This window comes from Branchiostoma belcheri, unplaced genomic scaffold (genome assembly GCF_001625305.1).
Source record: "Branchiostoma belcheri isolate BF01 breed outbred unplaced genomic scaffold, Haploidv18h27 scaffold15, whole genome shotgun sequence".
NCBI classification, from domain to species: domain Eukaryota; kingdom Metazoa; phylum Chordata; class Leptocardii; order Amphioxiformes; family Branchiostomatidae; genus Branchiostoma; species Branchiostoma belcheri.
Window position 1 is genome coordinate 1,542,632 of NW_017802935.1, and position 19,816 is coordinate 1,562,447.

At 40.9% G+C, this 19,816-nt stretch overlaps 1 protein-coding gene across 4 annotated transcripts; it reads right to left on the reverse strand.

The window, feature by feature from the left end:
- Positions 1 to 8,353: 8,353 nt before the first annotated feature.
- On the reverse strand, positions 8,354 to 19,545 carry LOC109465286 (myosin regulatory light chain 12B-like). 4 transcript variants are annotated; one of them, XM_019762477.1, is made up of 5 exons: positions 19,466 to 19,545; positions 15,235 to 15,427; positions 13,875 to 14,036; positions 11,864 to 12,070; positions 10,000 to 10,103 (listed from the first exon to the last, which is right to left on the reverse strand). In XM_019762477.1, exons 2-4 carry the CDS (start codon positions 15,416 to 15,418, stop codon positions 11,886 to 11,888), a joined length of 531 nt encoding a protein of 176 aa, XP_019618036.1. In that variant the 5' UTR covers positions 15,419 to 15,427; positions 19,466 to 19,545; the 3' UTR covers positions 10,000 to 10,103; positions 11,864 to 11,885. The 4 variants fall into 4 exon arrangements, with proteins under 4 accessions (XP_019618037.1, XP_019618035.1, XP_019618036.1 ...); XM_019762475.1 differs by lacking the exon at positions 19,466 to 19,545 and adding an exon at positions 18,976 to 19,146; XM_019762478.1 differs by lacking the exon at positions 11,864 to 12,070 and having other exon boundaries at positions 8,354 to 10,103.
- Between the last annotated feature and the right edge of the window lie 271 nt (positions 19,546 to 19,816).

The window sequence follows — 19,816 nt, forward strand, 5'->3', positions numbered from 1 at the left end:
TTCCTGTACCAGGAAAAAACCTTTCACAAATCTGTGTTAGCTGCATCATAGTCACCACAATGACAAAGAAGCTAATTGTGTGTACATGTATTGGTTTTTGATTTCACAGTGTAAAACTGGTGTTAGTGAAAGTATTATTACACTGTTATGCTGCCCTATCAGTTATGTAATGTCAAGACATGTAATATACCTGCCTGCATTACTCCATGGTGCAAAACCCAATAAACTTCTCACTCTAAAGCATTGATTGATTATTCAATACCTCGTGGTTTCTTTATTTGGCTTAGTGTTGGTGCAGACTGTGCATGATGTACAAAATGACTAATAAACTGGAGGACGTCCCAATTACTAAGTACCTAATACCAGCCCAGAAAAGAACAAGAAATAGCCATGCGTTCAAGTACCAGAGTTATAAACCAAGGATTGAGGTGTTCAAGAATTCATTCTTTCCTAGAAGTTAGAACTATCGCAGAGTGGGACTCACTGTCACCAAGTACAGTAGGGGCATTATCATTAGATAGCTTTAAACAATGTCTAGAGTTAGATGAGCAAGAAAACCCAACGAAATACTAGACGCGCAGCAAGGACAACAACAACTATTAAGCACTCTGGTTCCTGGAATCAAGTACATTGCACTAGTATCGACGTCATAATATACCATATCCTGCCAGCTGGTGCAAGTAACAATATACTCTGCATTAGGGATGTTTTTATCACACCTTAAGGCGTAATTCAATCAAACCTCGTGGTCTAGAAAGGCCAGAACACCGTTTTTGTGTAATGTACCGGCAATCCTTCAGGGGACCAAGGTGACTCCGATAGATCGGTAATCCGCCTTCGGAAGATCACAGACGTACCGCGCATCATGACATCAACAATGACATCAATGGATCTCAGAAATAGCGTACCTGCTGTTACTGAGAATTTATCGGGGTATAACATACAACATCAACAGCAGGTATAAGGTTAAAGACACCCAGTGCATTGCCCGGGCAACAAATCTTCTGGACGAGGCAATCTGTCTGATATTGACGACATTTACTGCCATTTCTAACCGCAGTTTCTTCATCATTTCATACTTAGTTTTGAATAGCTATATCCTATAGAGGGAAGGACATTATACTTTAATGTCCTTGTCGCAGCAAGCTAGATGAGGTGTCTCTTTATCTGGGTACCGTCCATGACTAGCTAGAACCAGTCTACGATAGAAAACAAGCAACCGTTTTCCGTCAGCGACATCGCATTTTTGCCTCACAGAGATGACAATGACTTTATTAGCAAATGGCAGACTTACATAGCTGAGTCTGAAGTATTATGCTAATTTACACTTGACGTCTTTAAAATCAATCACAATATTAAAAACAGCTATCAATTAAAGGATTTAAAACATGAATCATATTGCTATATTTTTAAAACCGTTATATCAGTATGGTATGGGATATTGTTGATTCAATTTACTAAGTTAAAAGAATGACCAGCAAATTGTCTTTGACAATTCAGTTTTGCCTTTAAGGCAACCATAGTGAAGATGTGATAAATGAAAGAAGATGAACAAAAACGGAAGATCTGCTGCAGTACCAAGGTCAATCATCAGGACACCCATATTTGACCTTGTCCTTTGTCATCCTAAGACCTACCAACATACCAAACATGATCACAATCCATAAAGGCGTTCTAAAGTTACGATGACTAAAAATATGCGGAAACGCACTCATACACACACACACATACACACACACACACACACACACACACACACACACACACACACACACACATACACACACAGAGACACACACACACACATACACACAGAGAGACACACACACACAGAGACACTCACACACACACAGACACAGACACACAAACACACACACACACTCAGAGAGACCAAAACAATACCAATTTTTCATGGAGGTAACATGGGTGGGAAGTATCAACCAACTAAAGTTAAAACATCACCTTCATCCTCAGGGTCGGAGACTGTAAGGTCTTTTCCAGCACGTGTACAAGCTACCTTCATCCTCAGGGTCGGAGACTGTAAGGTCTTTTCCAGCACGTGTACAAGCTGGATACTTGAGTAATCAGTTCTAAGTCATTCATCCAAACCATCACAGCGACTTTCCTGTGCCTTGAACGGTGACGTGTGTGCTTGCGCACTCGCCTTGGACGGTAATACTGGAACATGCACGTCCGATTGGTGTTACTTTACTAATGAGATGCTCCATAAAGGCAAACAGAATTCGCACCTGTTCAGTGGAACCTTTGTAGAAGCTTGAGCAAGGTAAGAAACGACTGCTTCAATTTTAGTGCCCTTCATTTCTTTGTTTTTCTTAACTGAATCTGTTTCATGTCCTATAAAACTGTTGTTTAACTTTGTTAGCACTACCATTTTGCTTACTTTCTATGTTTAAGTAAAATTTTTTCATGGCAAAATTGTTCAAATGTTCCACTGTTGGGTTTAACAAGAAAACAACGTCTACCAAACACACTCTACACGTGAAAAAGCTATATTTCATCCGCACTGCTAAAGTCATAAGACTGCACCTTTTTGCACTGCAGCCGATTCGTTTCAAATCTACGACATATGGTGATAAAAAAATGACGCGGAAAAATCACCCGATACGCGCGTAGTACGAAGTATGTGGCCAGCCTCCACCAGACCTTAGTAATTCCTAAGGGGCTATTGATAGTAAGATTCGGCAAATGCTAGGCTGGGATTATTTATTTTTCCCCTTGTTAATTGCTGAATCTTTATTGCATGTTCTTGCCAAGATGGGCTAAATGCACAAGAGGATGTCCAGTATGTAAAACATGAGTATTTCATACCGGTACGCTATATTCTAATTCAAGGTGCTATAGCTAGGAATCTATACATTACAATAACACTATAAACTACCTATCATCTAATATTATTGAGAACAAATGAATCCATGGTGGCCAGACTCCCCTGACAAATTGTTCTCCCCTAGTGTTTTTTCTTAAGTCTGGTGGAGACTAGCTTTATCCAGAACCAAACCCCGTTCGGGTGTTCCTCGCGTACAGAGTACATCCATGCATGTAGAGTGTGTTCGGTGGATGTTGTTTTCTTGGTAAACCCAACAGTGGTGGATTTCAACAATTTTCCGATCAGGTAATCTTACTTAGATATTTAAAGGAAAATAGAAGAATCATTACTGAGTGTCCAAGTGCTGTCGGCACTTTAAATTTGCGTTACGGTGCGGTTTTGTTGCCTTTTGTTCGCAGAACCATGAGGCGCCGACTGGCCGTCGCTGCGGTGTTGTTGATTGGGTGCTGTCTGGGGTGCTGCAATGGCAGTCATTCAACTAGCGCTAAAGGTGGGCAAACTTGGGTACTTCATTACTCCACTAGCTTTCTTATATAAAACACATATACATGTACAAAGCTATTCTTCCTGCAGTTTTTAAAAGAAACATATTAAACAGATATATAATAGATCTGATCAAATCACACAATGTGCATGTTACTATAAACAAGTATCTCCCGCCGGAATTTGCTTAGATGCAGATTTCACATGTGACGGCAAACTGTTCCAGATACATGGTTATTCGTTTATTTCGATATCCTTTAGTCTAAGAAGACTAGTCTTCCAGGGTTCAAAACATATAAACATATGAACATACTGACAACAAAATAAAAGAGAATGAATTCGAACATACATAATCATCATGATGTTGATCTATACATTACATATGCACCGGGATATACGCGGTCTCTTTGATAGCTAGCAACAGGCAAACTGCGCAGTTTTCTTAATTTTTTTTCCGGCAGATACAATCAACGGCTTTCCTTTTATGATGCACAGATGAAACTGTTGATGCAAGAACGTAGATTTGCCCCGGGCACGGTTCTAGCTAGATCTGTATGCGCGCGTGGGCTAATCTAGAGACCAGAGAAACTGGCTTTGGGTCTACAGCAGCAAAACCGTACAGTGGCCAACTGCGAACGTGGTACTTATGAATTTATCAATTGGTTTGTCTGCTCAGCATGCACAGCCAGGGCAGTCCAACTACATTTATAGCTTGTGGCTATTACAAAGGGCTATCCCTGCTGACGAAGACCATTATTTGAAGCTTCTTGCAAAGAGAAGACGTTACAACGGAATTGGACATGGACAACCTTTTTTTTGTTTTATATACTTCATAGTTCACCACAAAATTTTCAAAAACAAGGCTCATGAGAGACACTCAAAATGTTTTGGGTCACTGTACAGCCAGTGAGGACAGATGTTTGTTGACCTTAGACTAGAAAAGTTTAAGGTTATACTCATAAGGGAAATAATCACGAGGTAGCTTATTCAAAATTGATGTTGTTCTGGGGAAGAAGCTTTCAGCGTGGAACTTCCTCCTAAGAGGTGGTGAATGGAGAAAGAAAGGGTGATTTGCTTCAGTGGAAGTGGCAAAACGTGTCCTTGCTGAGAATGTTCGAAGTGGGGGCACTAGCGAATGAAGTTCCACGGAGCATTTGCCGTGGAATTAGCGATAAAATAACGCAAGGCTTGCAACATTACGCCTATGTGAGAGTGGTTGTAGGGTGGCGAACATGTCACTCCCATTCCCAACAAGATTTTGTAAGCACTGAACGATGAATGTGACCACATCGTAATGGTTTGCTTCATGACAGGTCTATATTCAACACTTTGTTCCTCATCATTTCTCTGATTTTCTTGTATACTATAGAAAGCGGCTATGAAAATGCAGGAAGCTTGGTGAGGGACGTACTGTTACAGAAACTGCAACACGGGATGGCCGAAGTCCTGGTCAGAAGACACGCAGGGACGACTGCCATTAACCGGGACCCTCACACGGGAAGTCAGTGGGTGCCGTGGTGGATTCTACCAACAGGTTTGTCTGCTTGTCTGCTTGTTTTTTTGTTTTTCTTTTTGTTATATTTGCCCATCTCAATGTCACAGCACTGCTTCGCTGTGTGTCCGTGGAAAACACTATACGTGTACATTGCATGTAACACGTACACGTATATGCCAGGGTAGAGACTCCAATCTGGTATACTAGAATCGGCAATTCTACCGGTAGAAATCCCGATTAGAGTCTGTAAAATTTAAGACATTCGCTTTTAAGAGTCATAATTTGTCAACTTTGGTTCATGTCACTTATTAAGATCAATGACAATGGATTTACTTATAAAAGGATTTGTAGCACTGATTAACAGCATCCTACCATGTCAGCAAAGACTCCGATCGGGATCTCTGCCGGTAGAATCACCGATGTTACCATATCTACGTTAGCTTGAGGAATCCACTCTACTTAACATGTATGCGAAGAATCACTATACATTTACAAGTAAAGAACATATACAAAACCTCATAGTAAAATGAACTTTATTCCAACACAAAGATTACAAAGCGATCAAAATTTCAACGACCACTGCCGCCTTCATCAGGTGATGAGATTACGTTTTAAAGTGATTGGTTTTTAATTATCCTGATGAAGGCGACAGTGGTCGTTGAAAATTTGATCTCTGTGTAAAGTTCAACATTTTACTAAGATAACTACCAACACAGATGAACTTGGACAAAAATTCATATTCAGGTCGACTCAGCACCCGGCCGCCCGGACTCCAACATGAAGGGGCCGCAACAACCGAAGATGCCGTTCATGTGTTATGCTGGTTTGCCATTAACAAATCCTAAATTTCAAGTTAATCCACTGTGGACATGAATCAAAGTTGAAAAGGTCTGTCTTTTTTTAAGCAAACATTTTAAAATCCCGATCGAAGTTTCTGTTGACAGAGACTCTGATCGGGATCTCTACCTCAGAAGAATCATACCAAATCGGAGTCTCTACCGTGACAGATACGTACATAACATATAGCAACTACAATTTACAAGTACAAAAACACGTGTATACAAAACTTCATATTCAGGTCGACACAGCATCCGGCCGCCCGGACTCCAACGTGAAGGAGCCGCAACAACCGAAGATCCCTCGGATGTCTGGGCAGCGGCAGGAGGACAGACCAGTGCCACGGGTCTGCCCCGGGCTGTAGATGACGACGTGGACAACAGGGACGCCACCCACAACCCCAACACTTGGACGGAGTTCGGCAAGAAGCGTTCCAGGGCGGGGCGGCAGGCCGTCCGGGTCAGGACGTAAAGCTGTAATCTCCAAGCAGATTCTGTGGGGCAATGGGAGTCTGTACTGGCCGCCTGTTAGTCTCCACCAGACTTCTTCTGCGGCGTGAATAAATCGCAGAAATCGGCCTAAAAAGGGTATTAATTGGCCAGAGAAAGTAGCCGGCCAGAGAAGCTCCATTTCCCCGCCGAGCTTCTCTGGCCGGCTACCTTCTCTGGCCTCCTGTAACCAATAATGCGGCAAGCAGTTAGCCTCTACCAGGCTTCGGGAGGTGGCTGGAAAGAGTACAAATTGGCCAAATAGAGAGATAACATGCCGCGGGAGTTGGTCCGCTAGAGAGTACATTTTGCGGCACCCGGCATGTTATTTCTCTATATTTGGTCAATTTCTACTCTTTCCAGCCACGTCCCGAAGCCTGGTAGAGGCTGGCCAGCGGTTACAGGAGGCCAATGGATCATCATCATCGTCCGGCTGCGGCCAATGGATACAGGCGGCCAACGTAGACATCCCTTGGCCCACAGAATCTGCTTGGAGATTAGTAAAGGTGGGCGCCTTCCGTCACCGCTGTTCTACCGATTGCAAAGGGTTTAAACAGGATCAAGAGTTTGCAATTTTAACAACTGTGACCGGAGGCACACAATAATCTCCAAGCAGATCCTTGGGTGGGTAGCAAAATCGTAACGAACCGGCAAGGCAGTATCCAGTAACCTCCATGCAGATCCTACGGTGGCAAGGCTGTACCCATTGGTCAAAGAGATACCATTAGCGACCATAATTGTTTAAATGGTCACTCCTTTGGCCAATGGTTACAGCCTTGCCACTGTAGGATCTGCTTGAAGATCAGTATCCAAATGGCCAGGCAGTGTCCAGCTAGCTGCCACCAAGGATTTTGCCACCGAAGGATCTGCTTGGAGATTCGATGACAAGTCACACCAGCAGGGCAACGATGTCAATGAGTTTTGGACCTTAGGTTCCAGAAAAAATGGCACCACAAGGGTGCCGAAAAAAAAATTAACAGTCAGACTGTCAAATCCTAGTCGTTTTAGGTAGATTGACAAAAATTATGGGTCGTATCATGGAGCTCTGGTATAGCTCCATGGTCACATCATGGGACCAAGCATGACCAAGAAGTATTATAGGGTCATAAGTTTGTAGTCAAAAGTACTGATTGCTGGAGCTAAAAGCGTTGAACGTACAGCAAATGTATGACTGCAACAAACGGGCACAACGGTCTGTTACCTCAGACCTGTATCCAGCCCATGGCACATTGGGCCATAATTGTGTACTCACAGGTACAAGAATAAATCAATGAGATATGCCTCCCGTAGTCTTCAGTGTGCTTTGATTAGGAAGTGCATGTGTGAAACAAAACTTAAGTAAAAGTGCTGCAAGACTAATAGAAAAACAGCTGTAAATTCGTCTGAGTACCAAGTCACTTCATCAGAATGGTACCCTACCCCCGATGTGGATGACTGTAACAAGTCTCCAGGCTGCTCTCTGAAGACCCAATCCCTAGCTACTGTGCTTCAAAGTACAACATTTGTGGTTGGAAGATCACTCCATAAGGCCATGCCAATTCAAATTCTTGTTAAATATGGAGCGACAGGGCGAAAAATAAAAACAGGTCTAGGCATCCCATTATAGCCCCACATGCTACAATAGGAGCGTGAAGTCAACACAAAAATATTAGCATTTTTGAGTTAATTTAGAACCAGAATTTCTTTTCAAATCCGAAAAAAAGGGGCAAATCCGAGAACCAACAAATTAAATTGGTGTGGCCTAAGGCATGCCACCCAGCATAGACTGTGTTTGAAATTTGCTTTTCTTTCTAACATAATTCTTTTCCATTCTGAAACTTACACAGGATAAACCTACAGGATAGAGGCAAATGGCAGGCTGCCATCAAGCTTCTGCATCAGTGTGTAAGCAAGAGACATTAAGGATAGTGAGTGAGTGAGTGAGTGAGAGATTGAGGGTGTTTGAGTGAGAGTGAGTGACTGAGTGATTGAGTGTGTGTGTGTGAGTGATTGAGTGTGTGTGAGTGTGTGTGAGCGAGTGAGTGAGTGTGAGTGAGTGGCTGAGTGAGTAAGTGAGTGAGTGAGTGTGTAAGTGAGTAGTGAGTGATTGAGTGTGTGTGTGTGTGTGATTGAGTGAGTGAGTGAGTGAGAGTTATTATACAACCTATACTTAAACTATACAACCAATTCACAGACCACATTCCAATAAATCACAATCATGAGTACAGAAAGAAATTTTATTGCATAGAAACTAGCACGTCTCATACCGGTATCCAAGTGAGGCCCTACCTTCAGCACAAAAGGGGGTGGCTACAGCATAAATACAGAGTGAATATACATCTAATATTTTCAAAGAGTTGAGCAACCAGTTTGGCATGAAATAAAGGTACTCTAGCAATAAACTCACATTGGAATGTAGATATCTGTGTGTCTTAACCTCTTAAGCCTTGAAGATTATTATATAAACTATGCCTAATTCACAATCTGGCCATATGTGTATGAAAACTCTGCTGTTTTCCTAGTTTGACCCAAGAATGCAGCAGTCGTAATCCTACATTAATGGCACATTATTATAAAAAGATATGAAGGATAGAAGATATACAAAATTCGACCAAAAAAAAACTACAATTTCTCCATTGTACTCACTGATTTGGTCTATCATTTAAAATGCTTGTTTCTAATTACTGATATAATAATTATAGTTTGGTATAATTTGGAATACAAGGATCTTTCTTCAATCTTAAAAAGCTGAACCAGTCATCACAAGTCTACTGTGTTTGTCTTCACCACATCACAGGTGCATTACATCATATCAATGCCTAGAGGGAATTCAAACACTTTTACGTGACTTCGAGAATAAGCCTCTTTTTGTGCACTGTCCAAAAATTCTGAAATCTTTCCCAGCATTTGCTGGATTACATGATCCTTTTTTCAATGGTCAACAGACCAGTAACCAAGCCCAAGACATACACTAGGCAAAGTCTGCCCTAACTTTCATTTTGCCCTCCGCTTGGGTACTTCCCCTGGCCAATTATTCTCTCTATTTCACCATTTCTGAACCCCCGTTGTTATAAGTGTAACCCCTTAGGAAGGTCTGGTGGAGGCCGCTAAGTGTACTTTGTCTTTGAGTGTGATATGAGCACACCTAGCACAACTGCAAGATATAGGTGTTTTCTTTTACATGACCAAACTTGTCCTACCTTGCTTACATTTGGCCTTTAGATGTCTATCAGACAATTCCTCAGAACTTCTGACTGGAGTTCTGATGAAAACATAAGCAAGGTAAGTTTGGTTGGGTAACACTAAAAGAAAATCCCTATAGCTTATCCTCTACCAACCAGGTGAAACTATTTTCGGTAGCACAACTACAGTATACAGTGGTCAATCTGGTTCAGCTTTAAAAGCAAAGCCACTCCTTCCATCTCAATGATCTCTAGGCCAAAGAAAAAAAAATGTTGTGTTTCCTGTTTCAATCCTGAAAAAATTAGGACAGGTAAGTAGGGATGACCTTTTTTTCTTCTTTGTTTATTACACTTTGGCGATCTCTAGTGATCCAACTTGGAGAATACAGTTGAACAAAGTATAACTTGCATGAGGACACTTCTATTTTCAATGTTAATGTTGGAAAACCGATTATAAAACATATCATCACTCAGGTGTCATCATAAAGCTAGAAAATGTCGATCAGCTCCCAAAAATTCATGTCTCTTGCAGGGGTCCGCACAAGAGAAGACTAGGATCGGCAGTTTTTTCTAAGGTTGGTCAGGAAACAGGAAACACAACAATTTTTTTCCTATGCTTTACTGCTCGTCCTTGTCCTTGGCGCCATGTTTCAGGATGCGGGTGAACTCGATGTAGTTGAACTGCTGCTTCTTGATGGGCGCATCCCGGAACATGTCGTCAACCTCCTCGTCCGTGAACCTGTCTCCCATCGTCGTCAGCAGCTCGCGCAACCGCTCCTCGTCAATCGTTCCTATGGCAACAGATGGATCAATCAATCAGTAAATCAATCAATCTTCCGCAGGCTTCATGTCAGAAGCATAGCGGTTGTTAGACAGTTGTTTCCAGAGACAGATGGATAAGCATTAACTTCTTTGTAGTGTAAGTTAGCGAACTCTAGAATTTTATCTGTATTCAAAAGCATCATGCAGCACGACGGCAGAACACACTGCACCTGCGCAAAACCCGTAATGTATTGTACATAGCACTTTGGTAGAACATCTCCTATAAGGTCGTATTTGTGAATATAAGGGAAACATCTCGTCTGCAGTTTCCAAATGTTGTGTTGGAAAAGATATCCTCTGCAACAGGAAAAATTCTAATGCAACGTTGACCAAAAATCCACCGAAACTGTGAAAATACAGGGTTCTGCGCAGGCACAGTACGTTCTGCCAACGTGCTGCATCATGCTAGCTTGGATGCCAGACTGTTTAAAAAAACGTTTCCACTTCTGGATGACTAGCAGTGTAATGGCTTAGTGGTATGGACTAAAAACACAATGACTAAAACAAGGTGAGTAAAAAGAAATCGTGAATTAAGTACAAAACTCTAGATCTTTTCAGAACTGATTAACATGTACATTGTACATGAGTACTGTTCACTGCTTTCTGTCTGCAAAATTTACCTTGCATGGTTAACTTCTCCCTTCCAAATCACATCTAGTATGATACACAATGTGCTAGAATGCATGGGCACTGAGGTTGATAACTACCATACAGTCTACAGTAAGCTCTAACAGGATTCCATGTTTCCAAAACATTCCATACATGGCAAGATGGTGGCCCTTTCCTTTCAAACAAAATAGGGCAAGCCAACTTTATAACAAAGTAAATGGCACTATATGTATGTTGTAATGAACCATAATATGAAGCAATATCTACTGTAACTATAAGTTGAACTGCTGTGAATGGTCAGTCATAAGAAAAACCAAGTTATTAATTATAATGAAGAAACATAGTTCCTCATGCATAAAAAACCTGTATAGCAACCAAATGAACAGCAACAAAACTGGTGACAAAACCTGTGACTGTGCAAGGTAGGCAAAAAACAACATGCAAGGTTTGTTAAATGCCATACAGAAGTGAGAACTATGATAATAAAACAGTAGTTGTGCATGAACAAAACCCAAACATGTCATATAAATATGCTGGCAAACCAAAGAAAACAAAAATCAGTCAGAACAAAGGTGTAATATCAGTATTCAAACACAGTGAACATTCCGTCCATGCTGTAACATTCCTGTGCAGTTTCAAGTTGTATAAGTGACATCCTCCACACCGTGCTTTGTCAAGGCATCTGGTGCTTACAATCAAGCCATTCAAAGCTGACATGGATTTTCAAGAAATACCCAAGCATTTTTCTAAATCTACTGAAAAACTGAAATTTTTAGATGAAGGAAAGGAGGTAAATTTAGAAATTACCAGTATGTGGAAGAAAATTTGTGTGAACAGGAATTTTTATATATGATTCCCAAGATGAATAAAATCAAAGTTGACATGTACATTGTAAATGTATTTTCAAGAAATAAGCATACTGTAAATTTACAGACAACGGGAAAGAAGGTGAATTTTGAAATTTTGTACGCCACAATGTGTGTACATAGAATTTTTATGGCTAATTTAAACTCCTGAAGGAACCATGTCAACTTGCCACAGCCTGTGTCTGTGAGCAGGCATGCCCTGGCATTCATGTCATCACAACTAGGACCATGCCATTGCAAGTGACAGAACCTACAGAAACCCCTCTCCCCGCCTCTCTACGCCTGGTCGGCCCTCTCCTCGCGGTCCTTCTGGCCGTGCTTCAGCACGCGCACGAACTCAGGGTAGTAGAACTGCCCCTCCTTGATGGGAGCGTCACGGAAAAGGTCGTCGACCTGCTCCTCCGAGAACCGCTCGCCCATGGTCATCAGGAGTTCACGAATCTGTTCCTCGCTTACGGCACCTGTACAGTTGGTGGGGTCATCATGGGGTCGCACACAGTACACAGGAGAGAGGGCAGAGGTTAGGTCAGAGGTCAAAAGTCAGATGGACATAAGAGTAAAGTTTAAAGTTCAAAGAGGACAATGAAAATACAGGAGCTCCTGTATCTGTTCCTTGCTAACCGCACCTATATGTGGTTGGTGGGGTCATCACAGGGTGGCACAGTGTACACAGGAGAGAGGGCAGAGGTCAGGTCAGAGGTCAAAGTTCAGATGGACACAAGGGTAAAGTTCAAAGAGGAAAATGAAAATACAGGAGCTCCCATATCTTCTCTTCGAGTATTAAAGTTAAAAGAGTTAAGTTCAAAGTTCAAACAGTTAAGTTCAAAGAGTAAAGTTGAAGGTTCAAAATGAAATCAAGATTTTTTAAATTATTTTTAAAGAAATATTTAAATGATGTTAGTCCTGGACAGTTTTGGTGAGAAGTTATAAGTCAAAGTTTGGAAAAGCGAAGGGTTTAAGTGCAGTAGTAACGAAATACATGTAGATGCAAGGTTCATACAATCATCTCCAATATTTCAGTCATCTCTATGTTGTTAGACCTCTAAATAAACTACAGTAACTAGACTTCTGTCTGAATGTACATATCCACTTCAACTTGAGTTTAAGTCTTCCTTGTGACAACAGTAATTAAAATTCTTACTGCCATACCCCTGAAACAATTGTGAGGGGGCTTCTAACATGCACCATGTGGTCACCAGAAACTCAAACATGCAAACATCAAACCAAACACAAGCTACGCAAACAACTTAAGAGGTGTCAGAGCAAATTGTGGGTGGGCACCAGGAAAGGAACTACATGTATGCTGTGCATACAGTGTAAATATTCCTCAAGAACAAAAATAAGTGAACAAATTTATATACAAATGCATAGTTACTGGCTACCATTAGATGTTAATCAATACTTAGTTTCAAACAACTTGTAAGAAAAGCGGTGCAAATTAAAAAGGGTGGTTCACAATTTCCCTTTGGTATGGTATAATACTAAGTAAGGTGCATTCACAACATGACATTCAATTTAAAATGGTGACTTGCATGCTTAGATCTAGCAATGCATTTACAAAAGTGATGCTTAATGAAACCAAACAAAACAGATATTTACAGATAATTCATATGATCAAATAAATCTAAGAATGTATGGCAAAATAGCATACAAACAATGTCAAATCATAAATAACAGCTGAATTAAATGTTGCAAAACATTTGAACATCTCGTGCATAAAAATAACATATGTTAAGGTGCAGAAACCTCAAAGTTTAGAATACAAGTATGTGTAGCAAGTAAGCCAAGGCATCTATTGTATTGTACAAACTGATAATGAAGATAAAGTTAAAACATAACCACTGCAAGACTCCACTGTAACAAATCTGCAATCCATGCACCAATGCTCACACTGGCTTAAATTATTTGAATACAAGTGTATTATCAGCCCCAAGTTGGGCCAACTAAGACTGGACATAACTTCATTGTCTTTCATTTCTCTTGCCACTCTTGTCTACTAAGGCCCACTTTAGAAACAGATTTTCGCAACAGCAGAACTGGTGACAAGTCCGAAGTTGTTGGCAGAAAATTTGACGACAGCAGGAATATGCAGCCCGGAATTCTCTTAACACGGTTTTCCCTCTGTTGCCAGTGCCACTGTTGCAAAAATCTGTGTGTAAAGTGGGCCTAACCCTACATGAGAAAGATCATCCCGTGTCAGTCTGTACCACTAAGAGGTGCAATAACACTGAAGAGAACATTATAAGAAGTCATATATGATCTTACCACTTCCGTCCTCGTCGAAGCACCCGAAGGCGTTCTTGATGACGTCCTCTGGATCAGTTCCATTCAGCTTCTCACCGAACAGGGTGAGGAACATGGTGAAGTTTATAGGTCCTGGTGCCTCGTTCATCATGTCTTCCAGGTACGCATCGGTAGGGTTCTTACCTACAGGACAACAAATCAAAGATTTCAGACGACGGTGAAGGTTAGACATCCAGGTAATAAGATACGCCAAAAAACAGTTACTCAAGCAACTGGATATGATTTTGGAAATGGTCAAACGTTTCAGGTAGTATCCACTACCTTTCATCAGTGACACTAAGAGTCTCCTAGTGTCACTGAGGAAAATGGTGGATGCTACTTGACATGTCTGACCATTTCCAAAATCATATCAAGTTGGCAAAGACTTAAGACTATTGGGAACAAGGCTACATGTCTTGTCAACAGGGTGAGGAACATGGTGAAGTTTATGGGTCCTGGAGCTTCTTTCATCATATCCTCCAGGTACGCATCTGTGGGGTTCTTACCTAAAGAATTGTATATGTAAAAAAAAAAGGAAATCTATGACAGGCAAAACACTGTCTGCAGTACATTGATGAAGAAGACTCTTGAAGGGTCGCTAACAACTGAACTTCATACACTACTCAATACAGAAGCTACAATAACGTAAAAACGTCCTTACCGAGAGAGGCAAGCATGTCGTGCAGGTCCTCCTTGTCGATGAATCCGTCCCTGTTCTGGTCTATCGAAGGCCTCCTTAAACTCCTGAAGGGTCCCTAACAACTGAACTACATACACTACTCCAGGGCTCTCCCCAAGCAATGGAGCAAGGGTGCTCCCCCTCTCCCCAAAATCCTAGAACCCCTCCCAAAATGTTCAAATTTAGGGTTTTCTCTTAGTACTTTCATGAAAATTTGCTGATTTTTCATCAACCGATTAGGGAGCACCTCTCCCCTCAGAATTTATGTGGAGAACCCTGACTACTCAATACACGACGTACAATAATGTAAAAACTTCCTTACCGAGAGATGCGAGCATGTTGTGCAAGTCCTCCTTGTCGATGAATCCATCCCTGTTCTGGTCGATCATCTTGAAGGCTTCCTTAAACTCCTGAAGGGTTCCTAACAACCCAACTACATACACTACTCCAGGGCTCTCCCCAAGCAATGGAGCAAGGGTGCTCCCCCTCTCCCCAAAATCCTAGAACCTCTCCCAAAATGTTCAAATTTAGGGTTTTCTCTTAGTACTTTCATGAAAATTTGCTGATTTTTCATCAACCGATTAGGGAGCACCTCTCCCCTCAGAATCTATGTGGAGAACCCTGACTACTCAATACAGAAGGTACATGTACAAACTTCCTTACCGAGAGAGGCAAGCATGTCGTGCAGGTCCTCCTTGTCGATGAAACCGTCTCTGTTCTGGTCGATCATGTTGAAGGCCTCTTTAAACTCCTGGATCTGCGCCTGGTCGAACATGGCGAACACGTTCGACGTCGCACGCTGGGCGCGCTTCTTCGTCTTCTGTCCCTTGGTTTTCCTGCTCGACATCTTGGTGATCTGAAGGGACAAAACCGTTAAAACAACATTGAAATTAGGTACTGTATTTTGATATTACACCTCCATAGTTTTTATTTTTGTGTGGTATGAAGTTAAAGGAGGTTTTAAACTTCTTGCAGTTTACCTTTAAAACAAGTTTGTAATAGAACATCATGTATTCACTGTATTGTGATTTTGCAGTAAGGGGTCATGGCAAAAATACATGTAGCTGCAAAGGTTTCTGCATTTACACAAATTACAGTACACAATTTGAAAAAAGGTAGAAATTCACTCTAGAAATCTGTGGCACAGTATAATACTGAAAGGCAGCATCGTGACAACATATAACATCAAAGAACAATATTTTGAAATAAACATACAAAATAACAGTGAATAGTAACATAATATTCCTATGTTTTTAACACAAGCTCTGGTTACAAAGTAACCTGTCACTGAGCCTTTATCATTTCTACCCCTGCCCCATGTATGCAAAGCTGTACAGTATCAGACATACACACAGCTACAGGAAATGACTCAAAGAACCCATATAGGATACATAAAACGCACTTGATACCTTCAATGAAATGAGTAACCATAGATTATAAATGACACCAGGAAGACCTAACTAACCCTCAGCGCTATCCTATTTCATCAATGTTACACACACAGGCACATGTCCCCAAATGTTGGGCACAGTTTCAGGTAGGGAAGTTGACAGTCGGTATCTCGGAATTCCAACAGTGAAGGATGTTTGTACTGGGGCCAAATATTTGTCTGATTCCACTGTGTCTGCCAGAAGGAAATGCCAATTTGGCCTAGGGAAAAAAAATGCTGTGTTTCCTGTTTCAGTCCTGAAAAAATTAGGGTTGGTAAGAAGTTATGATCTGTTTTCCATTATTTTTATTAGACTTTGGCAATCTCTAGTGATCCAACTTATAGTTATACAAGGCAGTGAAACTTGTATGACTATGAGGACATTTATATTTTCAATGTCATTGTACGTTTCATCACTCCCTCATTTGTCATAATATCATGGAGCTAGAAAAGGTCGATCAGCTCAAAAAATTCATGTCCCTTGCGGGGGTCCATACAAAAAAGGCTATGGTCTGCAGTTTTTTCTAGGGTCGGTCGGGGAAACAGGAAACACAACATTTTTTTCCTAGGCCACACCAATTTAATTTCTTGGTTAACAGATTTTTCTAAAAAAAAATAATGAAGCGGGCGGGCGAAAAAAATAAAAAATAAAAACAGGCCTTGGCATCCTATTATGGCCAAAAATGGTACGATAGGAGCCATGAAGTCAACACACCCGGCTGGTTGAATTTTTAACATTTAATAATACCATTACATTGAAAGATGGAATAACTGGAACAACTAGGAGGAAAAAGGACTGTTTTCAACTGTTCAGGGCAAAATATGAGCATTTTGCAGTTGATTCTGAATTTTTATTTTCATTTGCAAATCAGAAAAAAATGAAGCGGGCGAATCCGTTAACCAAGAAATTAAATTGGTGTGGCCCTAGGCCCAATAAAAATCCCTGAGGAGGTGAGAGTGAAGGTAAACCATGCCAACCTCTCTTCTCTCAGCCAGGGAGGAAGGCCAACTTCCCGCCGAATGCCATGCCCATATTTGGATGCTCAAACCCATATAAGGTGACAGGGTAGCCTTGCTATGACTCAAAGCAATACATGATGTCACACAGCGAAGGATGATGGGGAATAGATTTGAGAACAACCAAACTGAAATCCTAGAAAGGAAATACTATTTACACCATTGGTAAGACTACTAAGAATAGAAATTTTGGTCTGTTGGATTGATGCAAAAATGCACTGGCTGTAAACAACATATTAACATGCGTGTAACATTTTTATAAATCACAAATTACAAGCCATTATTAGTGATGATATTAAATCCAAGGGAAAATAATTTTTCCTGAGAAAAACATTTGAAAAATTAAATCACATCGGACATCCACAGAATGATGATTATGAAACGAAAATTTAAATTTGGTCACTTTCCCACATGCTAAGTACTTCTGATAGAATGTAGGCCTGTTAGAAATTAAACCCAAATAGATGTACATTGTACATGTAGTTTTGAGTCTATACTTGGTAATACGAGGTACTACAGATTGTTCCCTTGCAAGAAAAGTACTGTTAGTAGTTAAAACACAGCCCTAAGTCGCAGTGACATTTCCCAAGCACTGGCAACTATTTGCCCCAAACCAGCGTGTCACATGAGATCCCTTCCTTCTGTTACAAACCCACAATGGCCCTGCTATACAGGACCTAGTTTCCTAACGCCCTGCTTTGCAAACACTGGCTGTGATCCAGAACTAAACGTACATGTACTCAGGAAATTCTTGTAGGAAGACGTACATCTTGTCCCTTATTTGATAATCATGCATTCACAGCAACCTTACATGTACATGTTGAAACTGTGCATGTTTTATTTGTTGATTGTCAATCTGATTCCGTCATCTCATCTATCCCTTAGTCTAAATATTTAGCTGTTAAGGCACCATAGAAGATACGACAACCAGTTTTCTCCACTCTTCTGAGTTTCCTGTTCTTTTTAAATTCACTCAGTGCTATGCCGCTCCATTTTGATATTATTCTCCCACCTTTCTTGTTGCCTACTCCTCTTTCTACCTCTCTGGACTGTTTCTTGCGTAAAGGGTTTTACTCCGTACTCATAGCTAGTCACGATGACCGTGACACTTCAGTTTTCGTTTCTTTCTTTCTTATGGTTAGGAAGTCACTATGTAGGTACATGTATTTTTCTATGAGACATTTTTCTGCTGTAAGTGTAATGCGTTAATGTTTGATTCTGCTTCCAATCCCCCCTTTTCACATCTTGTAGTCATATTTACAAAATGGTTTGGCCTTGATAAAGTTGATGCGTATCTGCCAAAACCTTTATTATTTACTTAGCTTGCACACAGTGGCTTGCACAGTGAGCTGTTTTGGAGCTGCCACATCTGGAATGCTTTGGTAGCAGTCAACAATCAACATGAACGATCAGAATTTAGCTATAATTTCCATGGCTCAGAAGTATATCCTTAACTTACAAAATCCATCGATATCGGTGTGCAACTTTCTGTATCATGACACAACCTGACCCACTGAATAGAACAATAATTTCCTACTCAATTCAAAGATATGTGAATTGTGAGTTCAATCTGGCCCTGCAGTCCTAACGCACATGTACATCCCACATAGTCATTCCCACACAGTCTATGAGTATCACACTTAGGCTGCCCCCCACCCCATCACAGATATAGCCTTGAAAACAACCATGGCACAACTGTTGTGTGAGCTATTCCAGGCTCTACCAGGGCAGCACAATCTAGCCAAACGCTACATTTTACACAGTTTAAGCCAAATCATACAGTACATAACGAGACAAGCTAAGAAGAGAAAGAGACTTGGACAAAATATAAAAAATATGTACATGATTTTTCATGTACAGTAGCCAAAGGGTACATCACCACACAAAAGCACACACGGTCTTCTCACCATAACTGGCGATTCAAATAAACACATTTTTGTACATGAAACACACCATACCTTGGCGTCACACATTTTGGGTACTCGGGGACTGACACACCGACAAGAAGAGACGTTACAACAACTGGACAGTGCAGGGCGGGACTACGCAAAGACTGACCAGCAAAGAGAGCCCAAACGCCAACCCAACCAAACGACGTCTGTCAGAATTTCGACATGCGTCCCAACATAGCACCATCTATATATAAAATGACGACGTCATACGCTGCGCAGTGATCTGGTGGAGTCGTTAGAGTGACAGATGGTAAAGGCGGGAAGAACCGAGCGCCCAAACTTGGAGAATTTTCGGCATTTTTTTTGCGGAAGAAAATTTTAACGGCGCCATCTTGACAGAAAAACTTACCCGGTTTTTATCCGTTAGCGCTCGATTTAAACACTTTACAGAGAAAACGAAGACATATTTGAGGATTAAGCAACGAAAAAAAAGTTTTGGAAAGCTAAAAACAACTCAAAAAGATGAGAAAACTTCGTAAAAGTTAGGAAAACTCACCTGGATTTTCACACACGACAGGAAGTTCAGAAAACCGACACCCAAAATTCCTTTCGCCTGCGCACTGGCTGAATTCTTCAGTGATGACGTTAATTTGGAATAGTCTACTTTTTCTATGGGGTATTTTCATGTAAAATATTATTTTAAATATCAAGATATATAAAACAACAATTAATTTTTCTTAAAAAATATCCTAGATTTTATATATTCATTTGTTTTTTTGTAGTGAATGATGGTAAAAAATTGTTTAGTTGTACAATTATTTGAAAAGTCTTGTCGAAAGCATCCTGTCTGTACGCATAATGTTAAGGTCCATTTAAGGACTGTTTCAAAGGTTCGGTTTATACGTCA